The sequence below is a fragment of the Cetorhinus maximus genome, chromosome 19, assembly GCF_964194155.1.
Source record: "Cetorhinus maximus chromosome 19, sCetMax3.hap1.1, whole genome shotgun sequence".
Lineage (NCBI taxonomy): Eukaryota > Metazoa > Chordata > Chondrichthyes > Lamniformes > Cetorhinidae > Cetorhinus > Cetorhinus maximus.
The window spans coordinates 5989501-6006055 of NC_135897.1; the positions used below are offsets into that span (position 1 = coordinate 5989501).

The 16555-nt window shown below is 45.5% G+C and overlaps 2 protein-coding genes across 3 annotated transcripts in view; one reads left to right on the forward strand and one right to left on the reverse strand.

Moving 5' to 3' along the window:
- Positions 1 to 16555, reverse strand: part of kif1aa (kinesin family member 1Aa) — a 324793-nt gene that overhangs the window by 221706 nt on the left and 86532 nt on the right. The window lies entirely within an intron of this gene.
- On the forward strand, positions 3260 to 10195 carry LOC144693614 (uncharacterized). 2 transcript variants are annotated; one of them, XM_078563436.1, is made up of 5 exons: positions 3275 to 3369; positions 3494 to 3819; positions 6895 to 7110; positions 8343 to 8549; positions 9438 to 10195. In XM_078563436.1, exons 2-5 carry the CDS (start codon positions 3532 to 3534, stop codon positions 9627 to 9629), a joined length of 903 nt encoding a protein of 300 aa, XP_078419562.1. In that variant the 5' UTR covers positions 3275 to 3369; positions 3494 to 3531; the 3' UTR covers positions 9630 to 10195. The 2 variants fall into 2 exon arrangements, with proteins under 2 accessions (XP_078419560.1, XP_078419562.1); XM_078563434.1 differs by having other exon boundaries at positions 3260 to 3819.

The window sequence follows — 16555 nt, forward strand, 5'->3', positions numbered from 1 at the left end:
TGCCCACACCCCATCACCTGGCCGTGCAGACTCTCGCTGAAGGAATGATTTCTTGATGATTGGAAAACAATTGGTCGTTCGCTCAACTTGCCAGTCGCCCCTTTTGGATCCTGGACTAGGAGGGGGAGGGACACTGACACGGAAAGGAATGGGTGGGGAGAAGAACAGAAGAAGAGGAGGGGCTGTAGGGTGGGGGAGAGCAGAAAGGGTGGATGGGGCCATTGTGTGAGGGCCAATTTGCCTTGGGGTAGAAGTTGGGAGCTGGTACTGGGCCAGGCTGTATGTCCATGTCTTTACAGGTGAGGGTGGGGGGACTGAATTTTCCTTTCCCTTTGGTGGAATGTTACAGAGGGCAGGGTAGACAGTGTTAACTGTTGCAGATGTTTTCCAGGCAGTAGAGCAGTTTCTCAGAGCATCGGAGGATTTTCGGGCACACGGGGCAACCACCTAATCCAGGGGTTGGGGTCCCTTGCAGTTCAGCAGGCTCACCCCAAGAAACCAGAAGGTGAACCCGTCCTGTTCAGATTTTCCTGGCCGGATGCATCAAAACTGTGGAGTGTAATTATTTTTCAAACATTCATGTGGAGACAGGGGGAGCAGTCCTGATCTATAGCAGGCCTGGAAACCACTGCCAGCCATAATCACCACCCTGCCCATCCCACAGGGCACGTAGCTGCCCATATCCAAACTCGCACTCAGTCCCATTCACTCATTACCCCTCTGCTCACTGACCTACATTGACTCCCAGCCTGGCAATGCCACATTTTTAAAATTCGCAACCTCATTTTCAAATCCCTCCATGCACCCACCCCTCTCTATCGCTGTAACCTCCTCCAGCTCCACAACCCTCTGAGATCTCTGCGTTCCTCTAATTATGGCCTCTTGCACATCCCAGGTTTTAATCTCTCCAACATTTGTGCCTATGTCTTCAGCTAACAAGGTCCTAAGCTCTCGATTTCCCTTCCTAAACCTCTCCAACTCCCCCCTCTCTTTCCACCTTTAAGGTGCTCCTTTAAAACCTTTTTTTTTGACCAAGCTTTTGATCATCTGCTCTAATATTGTCTTATGTGGCTCAGTGCCAAATTTTGCTTTAATAAGCTCCTGTGAAACACATTGGCACATTTTACTATGATAAAAGTGCTATATATTGCAAGTTGCTGTTGTTACCTGAGGTTCCCTACAGGTGGAACAAATGGCCCGAAAGTCATGTGCTGAACTGGGTGACCAGAGGTCAAGGCAGGACAGGTACTGGTGGCTAGTCTAAGTTATTGAAATAACACCGAGGCCCAGTTTCAGGCTGCTCTTGGCCCTCCCAACTGGGGTGCACAATGTCCAGGTTTGGGCCTGAGAATGAGTTGAGACGAATTTCCACCACAATAGGTGTTTAGCTCTATGGAGGACAGGTGCTTAGCTGCGACCAGGCAAAGGGCTGAGAGACACAATCTGTTTCTCATTCAAAGGGAGATGGGCGAGTGGCTGTGAATTTGCTTTTCCTTGGGTGGGATCAGAATGACTACTAATTGATTTTGGGGTGGGGGGCAGGTGGGAGCAGCAGGCCTGCATTTGATGCATGGGATGGGGGGGTGGGGGAGGGAGAAAGAGAAAGGGTGAGTAAATGCTCAGTAGGGGTGTCACAACACTTTTTTTGTCCTTTGCTTTACGTCACAGTCAAAATTACTCCCAGTGCCTATTTTGACACATCCCACTTTTAATGAACCTGGCACCATGTGTCTCAGGTTAGAGGTTCGCGATCTGCTCCGGTCAGATTCTAACTGACCATTGTCCCTTTCAGTCATTGTTGGCCCTTCCTGTTCTTACTGCTAAAAAAAGGCCAACCAGATAACAGTTTAAATCCATATTCCCACAGACTTGTGTTTACCTAGAAGCTGCTGGTAGCAATATCCACTCCTGAGGAAGCAATCCTGAGGACAGAACCCAACCCCTGCCCCACCCTCCACCCCAACCATCCTCCGCCACAATGTCACCCCCCATCCCCCCCACACACCCCCCACCACCACCCCTCCAACTCCCCACCCAATCCCCACCCTCCCCCAACACCTCCTTACGTGAGGAAGCTGAAGGATCCTTTCCCAGTAATTAACCTCACAATAACAGCAAGTTCTTCTCACTCTCACACAGGAAAATGAGGCTCACACATAAAGGGCCTGGAGTGAGGTGGGAGGTATGGGGAGGGTGGGGGAGGGTGTCGAGGATCTGAGGAATTGACATAACCAGAGTTACACCGTTCAGGAGAGGGGAGAAAGCAGGTGGGAGGGGGTATTTAAAAAAAAAGCCTTTCTATCTTGTACCCTCCTGAATTGAGCCTTTTTTTCTATTTCACTTCATGGTTTTTCTCCTAGTGTTCCCAAAGGTAGAAACGGTCTCTACCATTATCCCGGAATTTCGACAACTGCTCTGTGTCCAGTCAAGTTCTACACTTGACTGAACTTAACCCTGGTATAAATGTTCCAATCTTGTCCGAGTTAACTCCCTGCATGCAACATAATCTCACTGAATTCTCCATGACTTGCTCATGAACTGCTTAACTGGAACACAGGAGGAATAGTGTGGAGAGCAAATTTACCTCACTCAGAGTTTCTGGGCCTAACATCTGGATCACGCATGGTCTGCACTGTTAATGGTTGTAAGTGTAACTTTATTCACCCCAGAAAACAAAGAGTGGCGGACTCTCAGCTTCTCCTGATTGGCCTGTGGTGGCTGCACAAGCCCGGCTGAGTGCAACAGCATGCTAATGTCATGATGTAAAACCCAACGCGAGCACGCTTAGTGCAGTGCATAAGACTCAGGGCGGGATTTTCCGGCCTCCCCAACAGCGGACGTTGTCGCGAGCAGTACAGGAAAATTTGGAGAGCGCCCAAAAGTCATTTGACGATGCCCGCCACTGACAGGACGGGCAAATCCACCCTTTGACTGAAGACGTGTCCACTGTCTGGAGGTGGATTCGTAGAAGGGAAAGCTGATATGTCTGTGCTACGACAATTAGGTACACTTCTTTAGTGGTGGCATCTAACAGAGCCAGAGGAGAGGATTATATAAACACAGCAATGATCTACTACAACCAGAATACAAAGTGAAAGGATTAAGACTGTCCTGGAGATCAGGCAGAATTTGAGAAAAAGAATCCAGTGAGTGGCAATGATTCAAGCTGCAAATTTTCCCCTGATGCTGACTCCTCCCCCTCTTGCTTGCAACTTCAGCTCGGCACTGCGTTTGTTGCCCAATTGGAGCACAGCACTTTGAGGACAAAGGTCAAGCCAGACCAGTAAGCAGGGAAAACTTCAGCCAGTTGCAGCATTGAAAACTGGCTCTTCACCCGTGCAGGTTGAAGGATTCATGGAAAGGCCTAGGGTGCTTTGAATTGAAAGCCTTCTGCTGAAAAGACACTGTTTCAGCCTAAATTCCAGTGACCTTGTGTTAAGGGGACTGACTGCTTTCATTAACATTCCTCCTTTCATATCCGTTGCTCCTCCAGTTCCCATCTGCTGCCGTGCGGCCTTGCTCTGCCTCACAATGCCTGTGATCCATGCTTTGAGGGGCGGGAAGCCTATGCTGGTCGGGTCTGCAGTCCTGCTTGCCAGCGGCTACACCTTGTACCATTTCTGGAGACGCCTCATGGCTTCAAGAGGAAAGAGAGAGTCAAAGGAGAACGTGTATGAAACACAGAACACTCTGAACGCGTACCTCCTATTCCACTTCGGCTCACCTCAGGAACTGTCGTTGTACATCACCGACCCAGTCGCTCTCCAGAATTTTCCACAGAGATGTGCTCAGGAATGCATAAAATACTTTGCTCAACAGGTAACAGACACAGCTCATGCTGAACCTCCATTTAATTCCTCTTGCAAATAATTATTATAAAGAATTGCAAGGACCTGGTCGAAATCAGAAGAGGAAGAAATAGGAAAATATGACACTTCGTGGGACAGTGGGTCAGACACTGTCCTTTCACACTCTGGGACTGGGTGGGACAGTGGGTCAGACACTGTCCTTTCACACTCTGGGACTGGGTATTGGGACAGTGGGTCAGACACTGTCCTTTCACACTCTGGGACCGGGTGGGACAGTGGGTCAGACACTGTCCTTTCACACCCTGGGACTGGGTGGGACAGTGGGTCAGACACTGTCCTTTCACACTCTGGGACTGGGTATTGGGACAGTGGGTCAGACACTGTCCTTTCACACTCTGGGAATGAGTGGGACAGTGGGTCAGACACTGTCCTTTCACACTCTGGGACCGGGTGGGACAGTGGGTCAGACACTGTCCTTTCACACCCTGGGACTGGGTGGGACAGTGGGTCAGACACTGTCCTTTCACACTCTGGGACTGGGTATTGGGACAGTGGGTCAGACACTGTCCTTTCACACTCTGGGAATGAGTGGGACAGTGGGTCAGACACTGTCCTTTCACACTCTGGGACTGGGTGGGACAGTCACTGTCCTTTCACACTCTGGGACTGGGTGGGACAGTGGGTCAGACACTGTCCTTTCACACTCTGGGACTGGGTGGGACAGTGGGTCAGACACTGTCCTTTCACACTCTGGGACTGGGTGGGACAGTGGGTCAGACACTGTCCTTTCACACTCTGGGACTGGGTGGGACAGTGGGTCAAACACTGTCCTTTCACACTCTGGGACTTGGTGGTGGGTCAGACACTGTCCTTTCACACTCTGGGACTGGGTGGTCGGTCAGTGGGTCAGACTGTGAGATTCAAATTTGAAATCCCAGGGTGGGATTCAAATTCATGGGCCGGGATTGGATGGCCCCGCTGCAGCGAGTCTCCCCCTGGTGGATGCAGTGAGACATTTCAGTCTCCATTCAGCTTGGCAGGACCGTAATATCCTGCTGGGCAGGAAGGGTTGTAAAACACTGGCCACGTACTCCGGATTACTAGTCCAGAAAGATCGGGATATTTAATTGCAACACTGATACAAACATTGAATATTTTTCTGAGCTGGGTTAAGGCACACAAGGTAGAGGAAACTTTGTTCAAGAGCTACCTGAGCCACATCTAACTTAGGCCTTTTGATGTTTATATTGCTGAGAAAACTGGCAAAAGCGTTTCACTCCCCAACACTCACTTTAATTAGCGTTACATTGGAAATACTGATTTGTTAAAAATGCGAGAGGGAAGGCAAGGAATTGAAATTTACTTTCAATGGAAAGCTGCTGAATGTTGAACTCTTGGGGAGTGATCTAGGGACTTAATTATGATAAACCTTGAAAGTGGGAGCAGAAAATTAAAGACATGAAAAGGGCCAGCAACATTTTGGGCAAGATATTTCAGATCAGGAGCTTCCTACCCCGCCACCTGAAGAGTCGGCGGGGAACATATCCTCGCTGAGACTGGCTGCCCCTAAGACATTTAACATTTGGCAGGGGCATTAATTGACTAAGGACAAGATTTCCACCCCGATCTGGGGATGAAGTCCCACCTCAGAGAGCTGCAGTCGAATAGTCGGTAGCTCTGTAGTCCCAACAGCGCCAGGTTCGAGCTGTGGCTACTGCTGGGGTTATAGCCCGTACCCCAACAAGAGGAGCTTGCAGAGGCCGGACTGTAAGTAAATTTGGGACATTGGGGTTAGCTTGGGGTTTGATTGCTCTGTGAAAGAGCTGGCACAGGTCCAATGGGTTGCATGGCCACCTTATGTGTTATAAACTTCTATGTTGCCATGTTTTTTGTATGATCCATGGCATGTATGTGATAGCATGTTTTCACACATAATGCAGTGTGATGGATGGCACAGTGCAATGGGTGGCAGCTGCACAGCACTATAGTGCACTGGGAAGAGAAGAATTATTTTTATATTAGTCAAGTGTCAAACATAACTGGACTTATTTTCTGTCGCTGCTAAACCCTTGGATCTTCAAATGATTGTGTCGCCGGGTCAAAGTATATATTTGGACTGAAGGTGTAACCTTGCTAGATCAAATAACACTTTACACTGCAAAACATTAACCCATCTTTTCTCAGTGTGTCCTGCTGTCTGTTTCATTGTCATTAACACTGTCAATACACTTGCAGCAATGGATCACAACTGTTAACCTCCAGTCAGCTGAGTGCAGATCATCTCCCTAGTTACCACCTACAAGAAATCTTATGCCATCAGGAAATTAATCTAAAACAGATCGAATAGTAACTGATAGCGTAGAGTGATTGGAGGCAGAAATCTGATTTCCGGGGTTTAGCAGCCAGTTAGAAATTGCTCAATCTCCTCTCTTGTGAAATATATTGTAAGCCCTCCTGATTCTCCCACTCAGTCTCTTCCGTTGATTAGTCATAGATGATGCATGTTCTGCCTGCTGCTGCTTGAGGTTCTTGCTCCAAAGCCTTGGCTCAGTGATAGTATGCCTGCTTCTTGATCAGAAGGTCCTGGGATGCAAGTCCCACATCAGATACTTGAGCACGTAATCGAGGCTGACACTCCAGTGCAGTACAAAAGGAGAGTCGAAGGTGCTATCTTTGGATGGGATTCTAAACCAAGATCCTGTCTGTCCTCTTGGGGTGGACATAAAAGATCCCATTTCAAAGAAGTGTAGCGAAGTTCTCCCCCAGGTGTCTTGGCTAATATTTATCCCTCAACCAACTTCACTAAAACAGATTATCTGGTCATTATTCCACAGCTGTTTGTGGGAGCTTGCTGCATACAAATTGGCTGCTGCTACAACAGGAACTACACTTCGAAAGTACTTCACTGGGTGTAAGGGGTGTTGGGACATTCTGATGTTGTGAATGGTGCCATGTAATGATAGTCTGTCTTTACATAAATGACCACGCCATTCATAACCCATCTCTATGACCCACTGTAAGATGGTGTAAAGGGTAAAGATTCCTCTTTCTTTCATTTGTAACCTTGTCTATTCACTTTTGGCAGAGTGGAGTTCCCTGTAGAGCCCTGGACATTGGCTGTGCTGTGGGGAGAGCCTCGTTCGAACTGGCAAGGGTATTTCAGGAGGTGGTGGGCATTGACTTCAGCCTCTCATTTGTGAGTGCTTGCAACCAACTGAAAGAAAAAGGCCAGCTCCCTTACTGTGCCAGGACGGAAGGAGATCTGGGCACCCAGCACACCGCTGTGGTACCCAAGGACATTGTAAGTACTCAGTCAAGTCTTTACTAATTTCCCCAGCCCTGCCATTTTACACTTTGCCATTCATTTTCTCATTCTTAGTTTTCTTTGTTTCTACCCCCATTTTCTAGTCTGCTTTCCCATTATTCCTTTACGATTACATTTCTATTTTTATCATGCTGCTCTCTCTCTCTGCCTCTCTCTCTCCCTTTCCATTCTGCCTATATCCCAATTTGCCATTCTGGATTACCCCCATTCACTTTTGTTGTGTGTCCCATTCCCAACTTATTTCCTTGTTGGATTGGCGAGGGACATCAGGTGGCCGACAATCTCTCTCAAAGCTCCATCGCAGGATCAGACCTGAGGCAATTTTACTTTCCTTGCTGCCTGGAACCCACCTTGACTCCATGTGGTGCCAATGTCTGACAGTCAAGGCCAAGGTCAGTAACTTGGCTGGTGGAGGAACTCACCAGTGCCAGATGAGGCCAAGATTCAAATCCAGATCTCCCAGACTATGATGCTGCGTATGAATGAATGGGCTGGGTCAACACATTTCAAGGTCATGGGAAAAAAAATACTAACAATAAAATGTGGGAGACGGCCAAACTTTGCATTCAATGAAGCCAGTGTTCACACCAGAAACCTGCAAAAGGTCCAAAAAGGTTTGCACAAAACTTGGTTTACACGCCAAACATGTCCTGCTGCATCTCCAGAACTTTATCATTTCAGATTAGCAGTTTGTTTCCTTATTCCCACAGTTAAGATTTGAGGTGTATTTCAGTTTATAGATGTCATTGAGGCAAAATCTGCTTGTAGAATAATGTCTGTGAGTGAAGTGAGTAATAGGATCCTCGTTCATTAGTACAAAAAGTGGAGATCAGAGCTGTCAATTAAACGCTGCAGATAGCAAGAAACAGTGAGCTAAGACACTCTCTCATCTGTAGGACTTGATTTGAATCCAGCTCAGACGGGGAGGAATCTTTACCCTTGTACTTAACTCAGAGCTCTAGCTGCATGATGAGACCGCGTAGAGAGAGATTCATCGTGTTCTTGTCCCTGGTCTCTGTGGGGGGTGGGGTGCGTGGTTAGGGGGTGGGGGGGGGGGACGTAATGGAGAGGGAATTTTCTTTGTTGTACTCCATGCTGATACTAATGATCCAAAACAAATTCCGTTCCAAGCAGCGATGTCACTGATCTTCAACACAAAGGCACAACACTCCAGCCTGGTCACCTTGTATTTTTACTTCCTTTTGTAGAATCGGAGTCGGTGCTTCTTCAGGCAGGGTGATGCCTGCAATCTGCCTGCAGACCTGGGATCCTTTGGCTGTGTCCTGGCAGGGAACCTGATCTGCCGCCTCCCTGACCCCTTTGCATTCTTCCACAGACTCCCAGAGCTAGTAGCCCCCGGTGGAATTCTTGTCATTACATCACCATACACCTGGCTTGAGGAATTCACACCCAAGGTAAAACTATCAGCTTCCAGTTTGAAACCTTCAGGTCACAGGGTTTCCTATGGACACAGAGTAATTCTGTAGGATCAGATGTCTTGGAAAGTGTCAAGACTATACTTATTTAACTGGTTGCCTTAATTAAACAGAACATCTGCTCACACTGTAATGAAATATTGAATGGTTTCTCCTACTCCCTGTCCTTAACAGATGTGTTGGAGGCCACAGCATCAAGCCACATGTCAGATACGGCTGGAGTTAGATCGAGGGTGTATAATGGTAATGTCACTAATAGCGACTGAGGGAGTTAGATCAAAGCTATATTTATAATGCCATTATAATTAGGTCCCCATTTAAACTTTGCAGCTTGAGCCATCTGTTCCTGTTGGCTCACAGATAGGGTAAGCAGTTTTTGGCCTCGTTAAGCAGGGCACTTACCTGGCCAGAGAGCGAAACAGAAGCAGCGATATAAACTAGCTGTACCATCGGTATGCTGTTACAGTGCTTACCTTAAAGCATCAGCTCCCTATACAGCACCATTGTGTAAACTATCAGAGGGATCATTCTTCACTCCAGAGAGCTGTGGAGGCTGAGTCATTGAAGATAATCAAGACAGAGATAAACAGATTCTTGAAGTCAACGGTTATGGGGATCAGGCTGGAAAGTGGAGTTGAGGCCAAGATCAGATCAGCCATGATTTTATTGTATGGCGGTGAGTGTTTGAGGAGCCTTATGACTTACTCTGCTCCTATTTCTTGTGTTTGTAACATGCCAAGAACCACCCCAAATGTGAACATGTGACTGTTACACAACAGGAGCAGGCGTAGGTAATAGTCTGTCTGGCTGATTAACTCTAGATCTTTGGCCACTCTCAATTCACTTTCCTTTTTTCTCTTCACACAGTCACTGTGGTTGGGTGGGTACGAGGATGACTCCGGCAAGGAGGTGCAAGGCTTTGAAACGATGAAGCAAATCTTCTCTCCGCACTTTGAGCTTCTTGGCGAGAAGAATGAGCCCATCCTAATCCGAGAGACAGCACGCAAGCACCAGTGGACAGTGACTCACGTGACCATATGGAGAAGGGGGACCTTCTAGAATTCAGCAGCCATTTCTGCTCACGGCAATGAAACACTCAAAAAACAAACTAGTTTGTGTATCCTAAGTTAAAGAAGCAAAACTTGGCATAAAAGGGACATTAGTACAGACGTAAGTCCAATGTTAACCAGGAAATATCAACAGGAGAGTCCTGGGTATCCCCTCAACCATTAGTTAGCAAATGATAACACAGTCCCTCACTCAGTATCCAACTTTGCTCTTCGTCCGCTTGGCAGCACTTCCTCTCACTAATGTCCACTAACGTTATGAGGGAACCTGCAGGTGTCTCTGAATGATACCCTGGAGTATTGCAGGATATCTGGGGCAGTACCATCTCTTTACTTGAACAGACTTTGCTTCCTCTCTGAAAAGAATACTGTGTACTTAGAGCAGATTGTGTGCCATCAATGTTTCAGAGTTAAATTTTGCTGTACTTTGAATGACAGCACCGTGTTCTAGAATCTGTTACTACCCCCACTAATGTAATTCTTGCATTCTAGGAACTGCTTTTGGTGACATGGTATATACAAATAAGGAGAGAATCCATAAAGATTTCACTCAGCCTTTCTCCCTCGTCTTTCTGTAAGTGTTGGATAGAGAATGAAGACTATACAATGTAAGATTCAGCATCAATAAAGTTGTCCGATGTGGAATCACTTAATCAGTTACATGATGTTGGGTTGACATCGACAACAACTTGGATTTATACAGTGTCTTTTATGTTGTAAAACACCCCAAGGTATTTCAGAGGAATGTTAAAATTTGACACTGAGCCACATAGGGTGATTTTAGGACAGGTGACCAAAAAGTTGATCGGAGATAGGTTTTAAGGAACATTTGACAGGAAGAGGGAGAGAGGGAGGTGGAGCAGTTTAGTGAGGAAACTCCAGAGCTGAGAGCTAAGGCAGCTGAAGGCACAGCCACCAACTCTGGAGCAATTAAAATGAGGGCTACTCAAGAGGCCAGAATTCGAGGAGCAGAGCGATCTTGGAAAATCCAGATGGTAAGTGGAGGCGAATAGCAGCTTTCAGATTACAAAATCTATTCCTACAGTTTAAAGAATGTGACTTGATTGCAATAAAACAATGTATGACTTGTGATTCATAATGCATACGACTACTTCTCCGGTCATAATCTGTTCAGCAGTAGTCAAAGCAACAGAATTGACTCACACCGGTTTTCAGCATAGAATGCGTAGCAGGATATGAACACGGGTCTCAAAGGGTTGGCAAGAGGCCCGAGCCAAGCTTGGCATCGGGTCCCATTTGAATTGTGCAGGTGAGGCTGCCGATAGCAGTAGGGGATCCCAATGTACTTCCCTGGTCGGGGCCTTAGGAATTCCAGCCATCTCCAGCCTCAAGGTAGGTCCTTGGGATGGGCTGAAGAAGGTGGTGAAGTGTCGGGTCGAGGGGGTCAAACCTATTGAAGTGGTAGCCCAGCGGTATTTTTGTGGAGACGGGAGAATCATTTCTATTCATCCTAGCTCCACAAAATTGGAAGTATTAAAATGTTGACGACATTTTAGAGCTGCCTTTTTCTCTCACTATGTTTATTCCAATGTTTTGCACTCCTCCTTAATTAAAACATCTGTATTGTGACCTCATTTTTGAAAACAAATCCAAAGAATTCATTAAGAACCATACCCACATCTTCCGCCTCCACACACAGGTTATCTTTTTGGTCTTTAATTGGCCCTACTCTTTCTTTAGTTATCCTCTTGCTCTTTATGTATTTATAAAACATATTTGGGTTTTCCTTGATTTTACTTACTAATATTTTTTCATACCCACTCTTTGTTTTCCCAATTTCCTTTCTAATTTTGCCCCTGCACTTTCTATCCTCCCTCTGAGCTTGCTGCAGTATTGATTTTCTGTAGTATCATCAATGACCTTCCGTCCATCATAAGGTCAGAAGTGGGGATGATCGCTGATGATTGCACAATGTTCAGCCTCATTCGCAATGCCTCAGATACTAAAGTGGTCCATGTCCACATGCAGCAAGGCCTGGGCAATATTCAGACTTGGGCTGATAAATGACAAGTAACATTCGTCCCACACAAGTGTCAGGCAATGACCATCTCCAACAAGAGAGAATCTAACTATCTCCCTTTGACATTCAATGGCATTACCATCACTGAATCCCCCACTATCAACATCCTGGGGGTTACACCAACCAGAAACTTAACTGGGCCTACCATATAAATACTGTGTTTGCAAGGCCAGATGAGGGGTTCGGAATTCTGCGGTGAGTAACTCACCTCCTGACATCCTAAACCTGTTCACCATCTACAATGCACAAGTCAGGTGTGTGGCAGAATACTCTCCACTTACCTGGATGAGTGAAGCTTCAACAACACCCAAGGAACTTGACGCCATCCAAGACAAAGCAGCTCACTTAGCTGGCACTCTATCCCCACCTTAAACGTCCACTCCTTCTACCACCAGCGCACATTGGCAGCAGTGTGCACCATCTACAAGGATGCACTGCAGCAACTCACCAAGGCTCATTCCACAGCACCTTCCAAACCTGCGAACTCTGCCACCTAGAAGAACAAGGGCAGCAGGTGCATGGGAACACCACCAACCACAAGTTCCCCTCCAAGTCACACACCACCCTGGTTTGATGAGGATTCATTTACTCTAGGAGTGACTTGAAGATAGCCAGCATTTAGTTTTTCTTGAAGCTATTTGTTTAGAACTATTCACGTTCAAGGCCTCATGGTAAGTGCATTATTCTCTGTTCTGTGTCTTGTTCTCTTTGAGCCTCTTGGTCATCTGACCCTGATGTCATGCTTACATCATTAACATCATTGTCTAATTAACATAACCATTAACTCTTTATACTGACTTGGAAATGTCACCATTCATTCACTGTCACTGGGTCAAAATTCTGGAATTCCCCCCCTAACAACACTGTGGATGTTCCTGCGCCATATGGAGTGTGGTTCATGAAGGCAGCTCAACACCACCTTTCTCAAGGGAAATCAGGGATGGGCAATAATGCTGGCCTTAACCAGTGACAACCACATCTCATTTACAAATAAAAAAAACAAGGGTGCATGCTGAGAAATTATTTCAATTAGAAAGGTTGGGGAGGGCCAGTGATCATGCTTATAAATTATACCAGGGTAGAATTAGTTAGCTGTTGGATGGTTCCTTTCCCAGAGATTGGTAAATCTTTGGAATAAGTTACCAGCTAATCCACTGAGTGCTGATTCCCTGTTGATTTTCAAAAGAGAGCAGTTCTTAGCTAAGGCAGAGATCATATTGTATAAAAGGTAGATACCAAGTCACAAACAGTGAATTAATGCTCAAAGTTGTAATTCACAAAAATCTACTCTATTAATTGCAGCTAAATCTGTTCTTTTTTTAACCAAAGACACTTGTCATGAAATAATTGGATTTCAGAATTCAGATCACACACTGAGTGTCTGAGCTGACACTGGCTCTGTTGCTCCACTTTGTTTTTATCAGTGTGTGGTAATGATTTACTCGTTGCCTGGTTGCCATTGTATGATGCTATTCCTTATCCAGTAGGAGCCAGCTAACACAGACAGAAAGAACATTGTATTTCCCTCTGGCATTTACAGTTTTTTATTAGCAACGACTTGCAAATGGTAATTTTCTCGGTTCAGATGCTTGTTATACGTCACATCTTCGAAATAATAGACAATTGCTCAACTCACAACAGGGTACTTACACAGTTCTGGAACAGTGCCAGGACCCTTTCTTTGTACCATGAACCTCCTGGTGTTCTTTGATGATGTGACAGGCATGTAGGCATCAACAGGATTCTGCTCTAAGTGCTCTAAGTTCAAGTTCCACTCCAATGGGCTTTTGTGTCAAGGTTTTGTGAAAGGGGCTGATTATGAGGTAAAGCGGTTGAAGTGAAAAGTTCCCCTCTGTATGGAAAAGATTTATTCCGTTTGAACCTGAGATATCGAGACCAAAAACAAAGGGCCATAGTGCAGGACAGCAGGTGACAGGTGAAAATTGTAGTGAGGATATCAGGTACATAGTGCTACACGTGAGGTGAAAGGGCTATGTCCATTGTGCAGGTATATTTTAGGATAAACAGAGATTAATTATTTAGTGGACTTCTTTCTAGGCACTGCAATTAAAATGGATTATGGAACTTCCACTCATGAAAAATACTTTGCATTTATCTAGTGCCTTACTGCATCTCCCAGACTCTAAGGGGAGGATTTTCCCCTCGTCAGATGGGCGGGCGGGCCCCCAGGAGTGGCCGTATAACAGTCCGCCACCCGGGATCGGGCCCCGACCAATTAAAAGCCGGCCAGCGTGAAACACGCGCTGATAACCTCAGCACTGCTGGGGTGGGGGTGGGAGGAGCGCGGGCGCTGAAGTGTGTGCATGTGCAGAGGTGCACTCAGTGAGAGCTCCCTGAAGGCACGGAGCTCAGGGAGCTGAAGATTTTTAACCAGAAAAATAAAGAATTCAAAAATGAGGACATCATGTCCCCACGTGTGACCCTGTCACATGAAAAGGGACGTGTGAAAAACGAGTTATAAAAATTTTAATTTTTTTATTTACTGTCCGAAACCTCATCCCACCTGTTGATGAGGTTTTGTTAAAAATGCAAAGGCCGCCTGGCCTATTCGCCTGCCCGCCAACCGAATGGTTGGATGGGCAGTGAAAAATTCAACTTAATTAATTGATTAAGGGCCTTAATAGGCTTCTTAATTGTCAGCGGGCATGCTGCCGCCTCTCGCACACACCCACCAAGTGAAATATTTCAAGAGTGCACGATGATGTGGGACACTTGCCCAACGCCATCACACACTACTTCACTCCCATTCGGGTCAGTTCCGCCCTGAGTGTTTAATTATTTAGAAGTACAGCACAGTAACTAATGCTGTCTCAGAAGATTCCACACCAAAGTAATCTAATAAAACAACAACAAAAAAACAGTTTGTGATAAGCTGTGGGAGCTGAGTGAAATAAAACATGTGACATGGGCCAAGAATTTCCTGGGAGCTCCATCCATCACTGGAACTTGGTAGGAAGTACAAAATAGGAGAGGCTCCAAGGAAATTCAAGATTGTACAGTACAAGTGGGAAAAATGCTGAATGAATGACCACAGGGGCCGGGGTTTGAACGCCCCAGCATTTTATTAGGTCTGTGTGTTGACATGTTGAGTTATACATCTGTCTATGCTATCCGAGTGCAATCATTAACCCATTTCTTTTGAACAATTGCATTGCAATTGCACAAAGAAGGGTTTAATACAAAAACACTAATGAACATGCTACAAAGAACATGCTTAGAGTTGGTTCTTGTTGCTTCTTATCTGCAAAAATGGCCTAAGTATAGAACCCATTTTCACCCTTGTTAAATTTACAGATAAACTCAATAAATAGGAACAGAGGGTGCAGGTAACTGTTGTAAGGTTGTATGTTGTCTCATGAAGAGGTTTAGAGGCTTGTCTGTTTGAACAATAACTGTTTATTAATAACACATAACTATATACAATCCTGACTCGGTGCTATCTTCATGCTGACTTATTACTGCACTCTACTACTCCTGTCATGACAGCGGGTCACAGCCCTGAGTTACTTACGGGTATATTGAACTTTTTAAAGGAAGACACGTGTTTTTTCTAAAAAATACATACAAGCTACAACTGGCTGACAATGTAAACGCTTTCTGGAAAATTCCTGTGTGGATTATACTGAACCAACTAGTCCAAAGAGAACATGGAATGTCACATCTAAAAAGGTGTCAAGGCCTACTTCAGACAGAAACAGTTGAAAGGAAGAAATACAATACAAAAGATTGAACTTTAATCTCCTGTGGTTGCGAAGACAATGGAGACTGATTACCACATCTCAGAAACCATCACCTGTTGAGTTATACCTCAGAATGTGGAAATGGTATGAGTTGAAAGAAAGCAGATTCTGGGCAAAAGACTTTTTTTCCCTTCCAGGAATACACAAGAAAAGAGATTAAAAAGCTATCTGCAAACCTGATCTGTGTGTTCTAGTTCTGGTGTGCTTGTATGTGCTGTGAGGGTCCCAGAAGAAGAATAGCAACTAGGCATCCCTGCAGCTTGCAGGTAAAAGCCTCCCTACTCTCTCTCTGTTGCTGGAGGCAAGTCACTTATCAGTCAAAAAGAAATAGCACAGCTCCTTTCAGCTTACCTGCAGAACCAAGAATCTCCAAACCAACTGCTCAACTGCCAAAGTCTACCAGAATTACCCAACTTAACAGCCACAACATTTCACCATCTATTCATCACAGACAAACCAAAGACTGATTGGTATATCTTTTTTAAACTTATATGTTTGGACTCAACTTCTCATTTCTGATCTGTGTGTATGTGTGTTACATTTTTATTAATCTTTTTGTTGGACTTATTAGTAACTAATAAACTTACCCCTTCTTTGATTCAAGAAATCATGGTTAAATTGGCTCCTTCTAAAACATAAATACATTTGGACTGGGAAAAGGTATCCATGAGGGAAGGGATTCTTTTTAAATTAAGCTTGTTGCGACTAACCAGGAGCATAACAAAATTGAGGCCCCATTCAGGAAGTGAACAATTTGGGGCACCTCATCTGGGATCATAACAAATCACGGACCTTGCTGTTGAACCGGCCATAATACTCCCATGTGACTCCCTACATCATAATGTGGGCGGTCCTGTTTCCTCAGTCCCACAATAGCCCTTACAGTCCCAAACACCTTCATACTACAACTCCCCCAAGTCTTTACCCAAAAGTGTTTCCAATAATATTTACATGGTATCCCTTCTCCCCTCCCCCCCTCCCCAGCAAGTCTCCAAATTTACAGATTCAGAAGGTCTGGAGGCTTTACAGTTTACAGCTCTTCCAGAACTCATTCTTTTCAAGTTTGGAGAAGTTCTAGTCTGAACTGCTTTGGCTGACTTTGTTGGTCTGGTGTAT

Bases quoted from the DNA above. Each gene is read 5' to 3' on its own strand.
- LOC144693614 (XM_078563434.1), top strand. From the start codon at position 3,532: ATGCCTGTGATCCATGCTTTGAGGGGCGGGAAGCCTATGCTGGTCGGG. The intron at 3,820-6,894 runs GTAACAGACACA...CACTTTTGGCAG, and splicing joins TAAAATACTTTGCTCAACAG to AGTGGAGTTCCCTGTAGAGC. The intron at 8,550-9,437 runs GTAAAACTATCA...CTCTTCACACAG, and splicing joins TTGAGGAATTCACACCCAAG to TCACTGTGGTTGGGTGGGTA.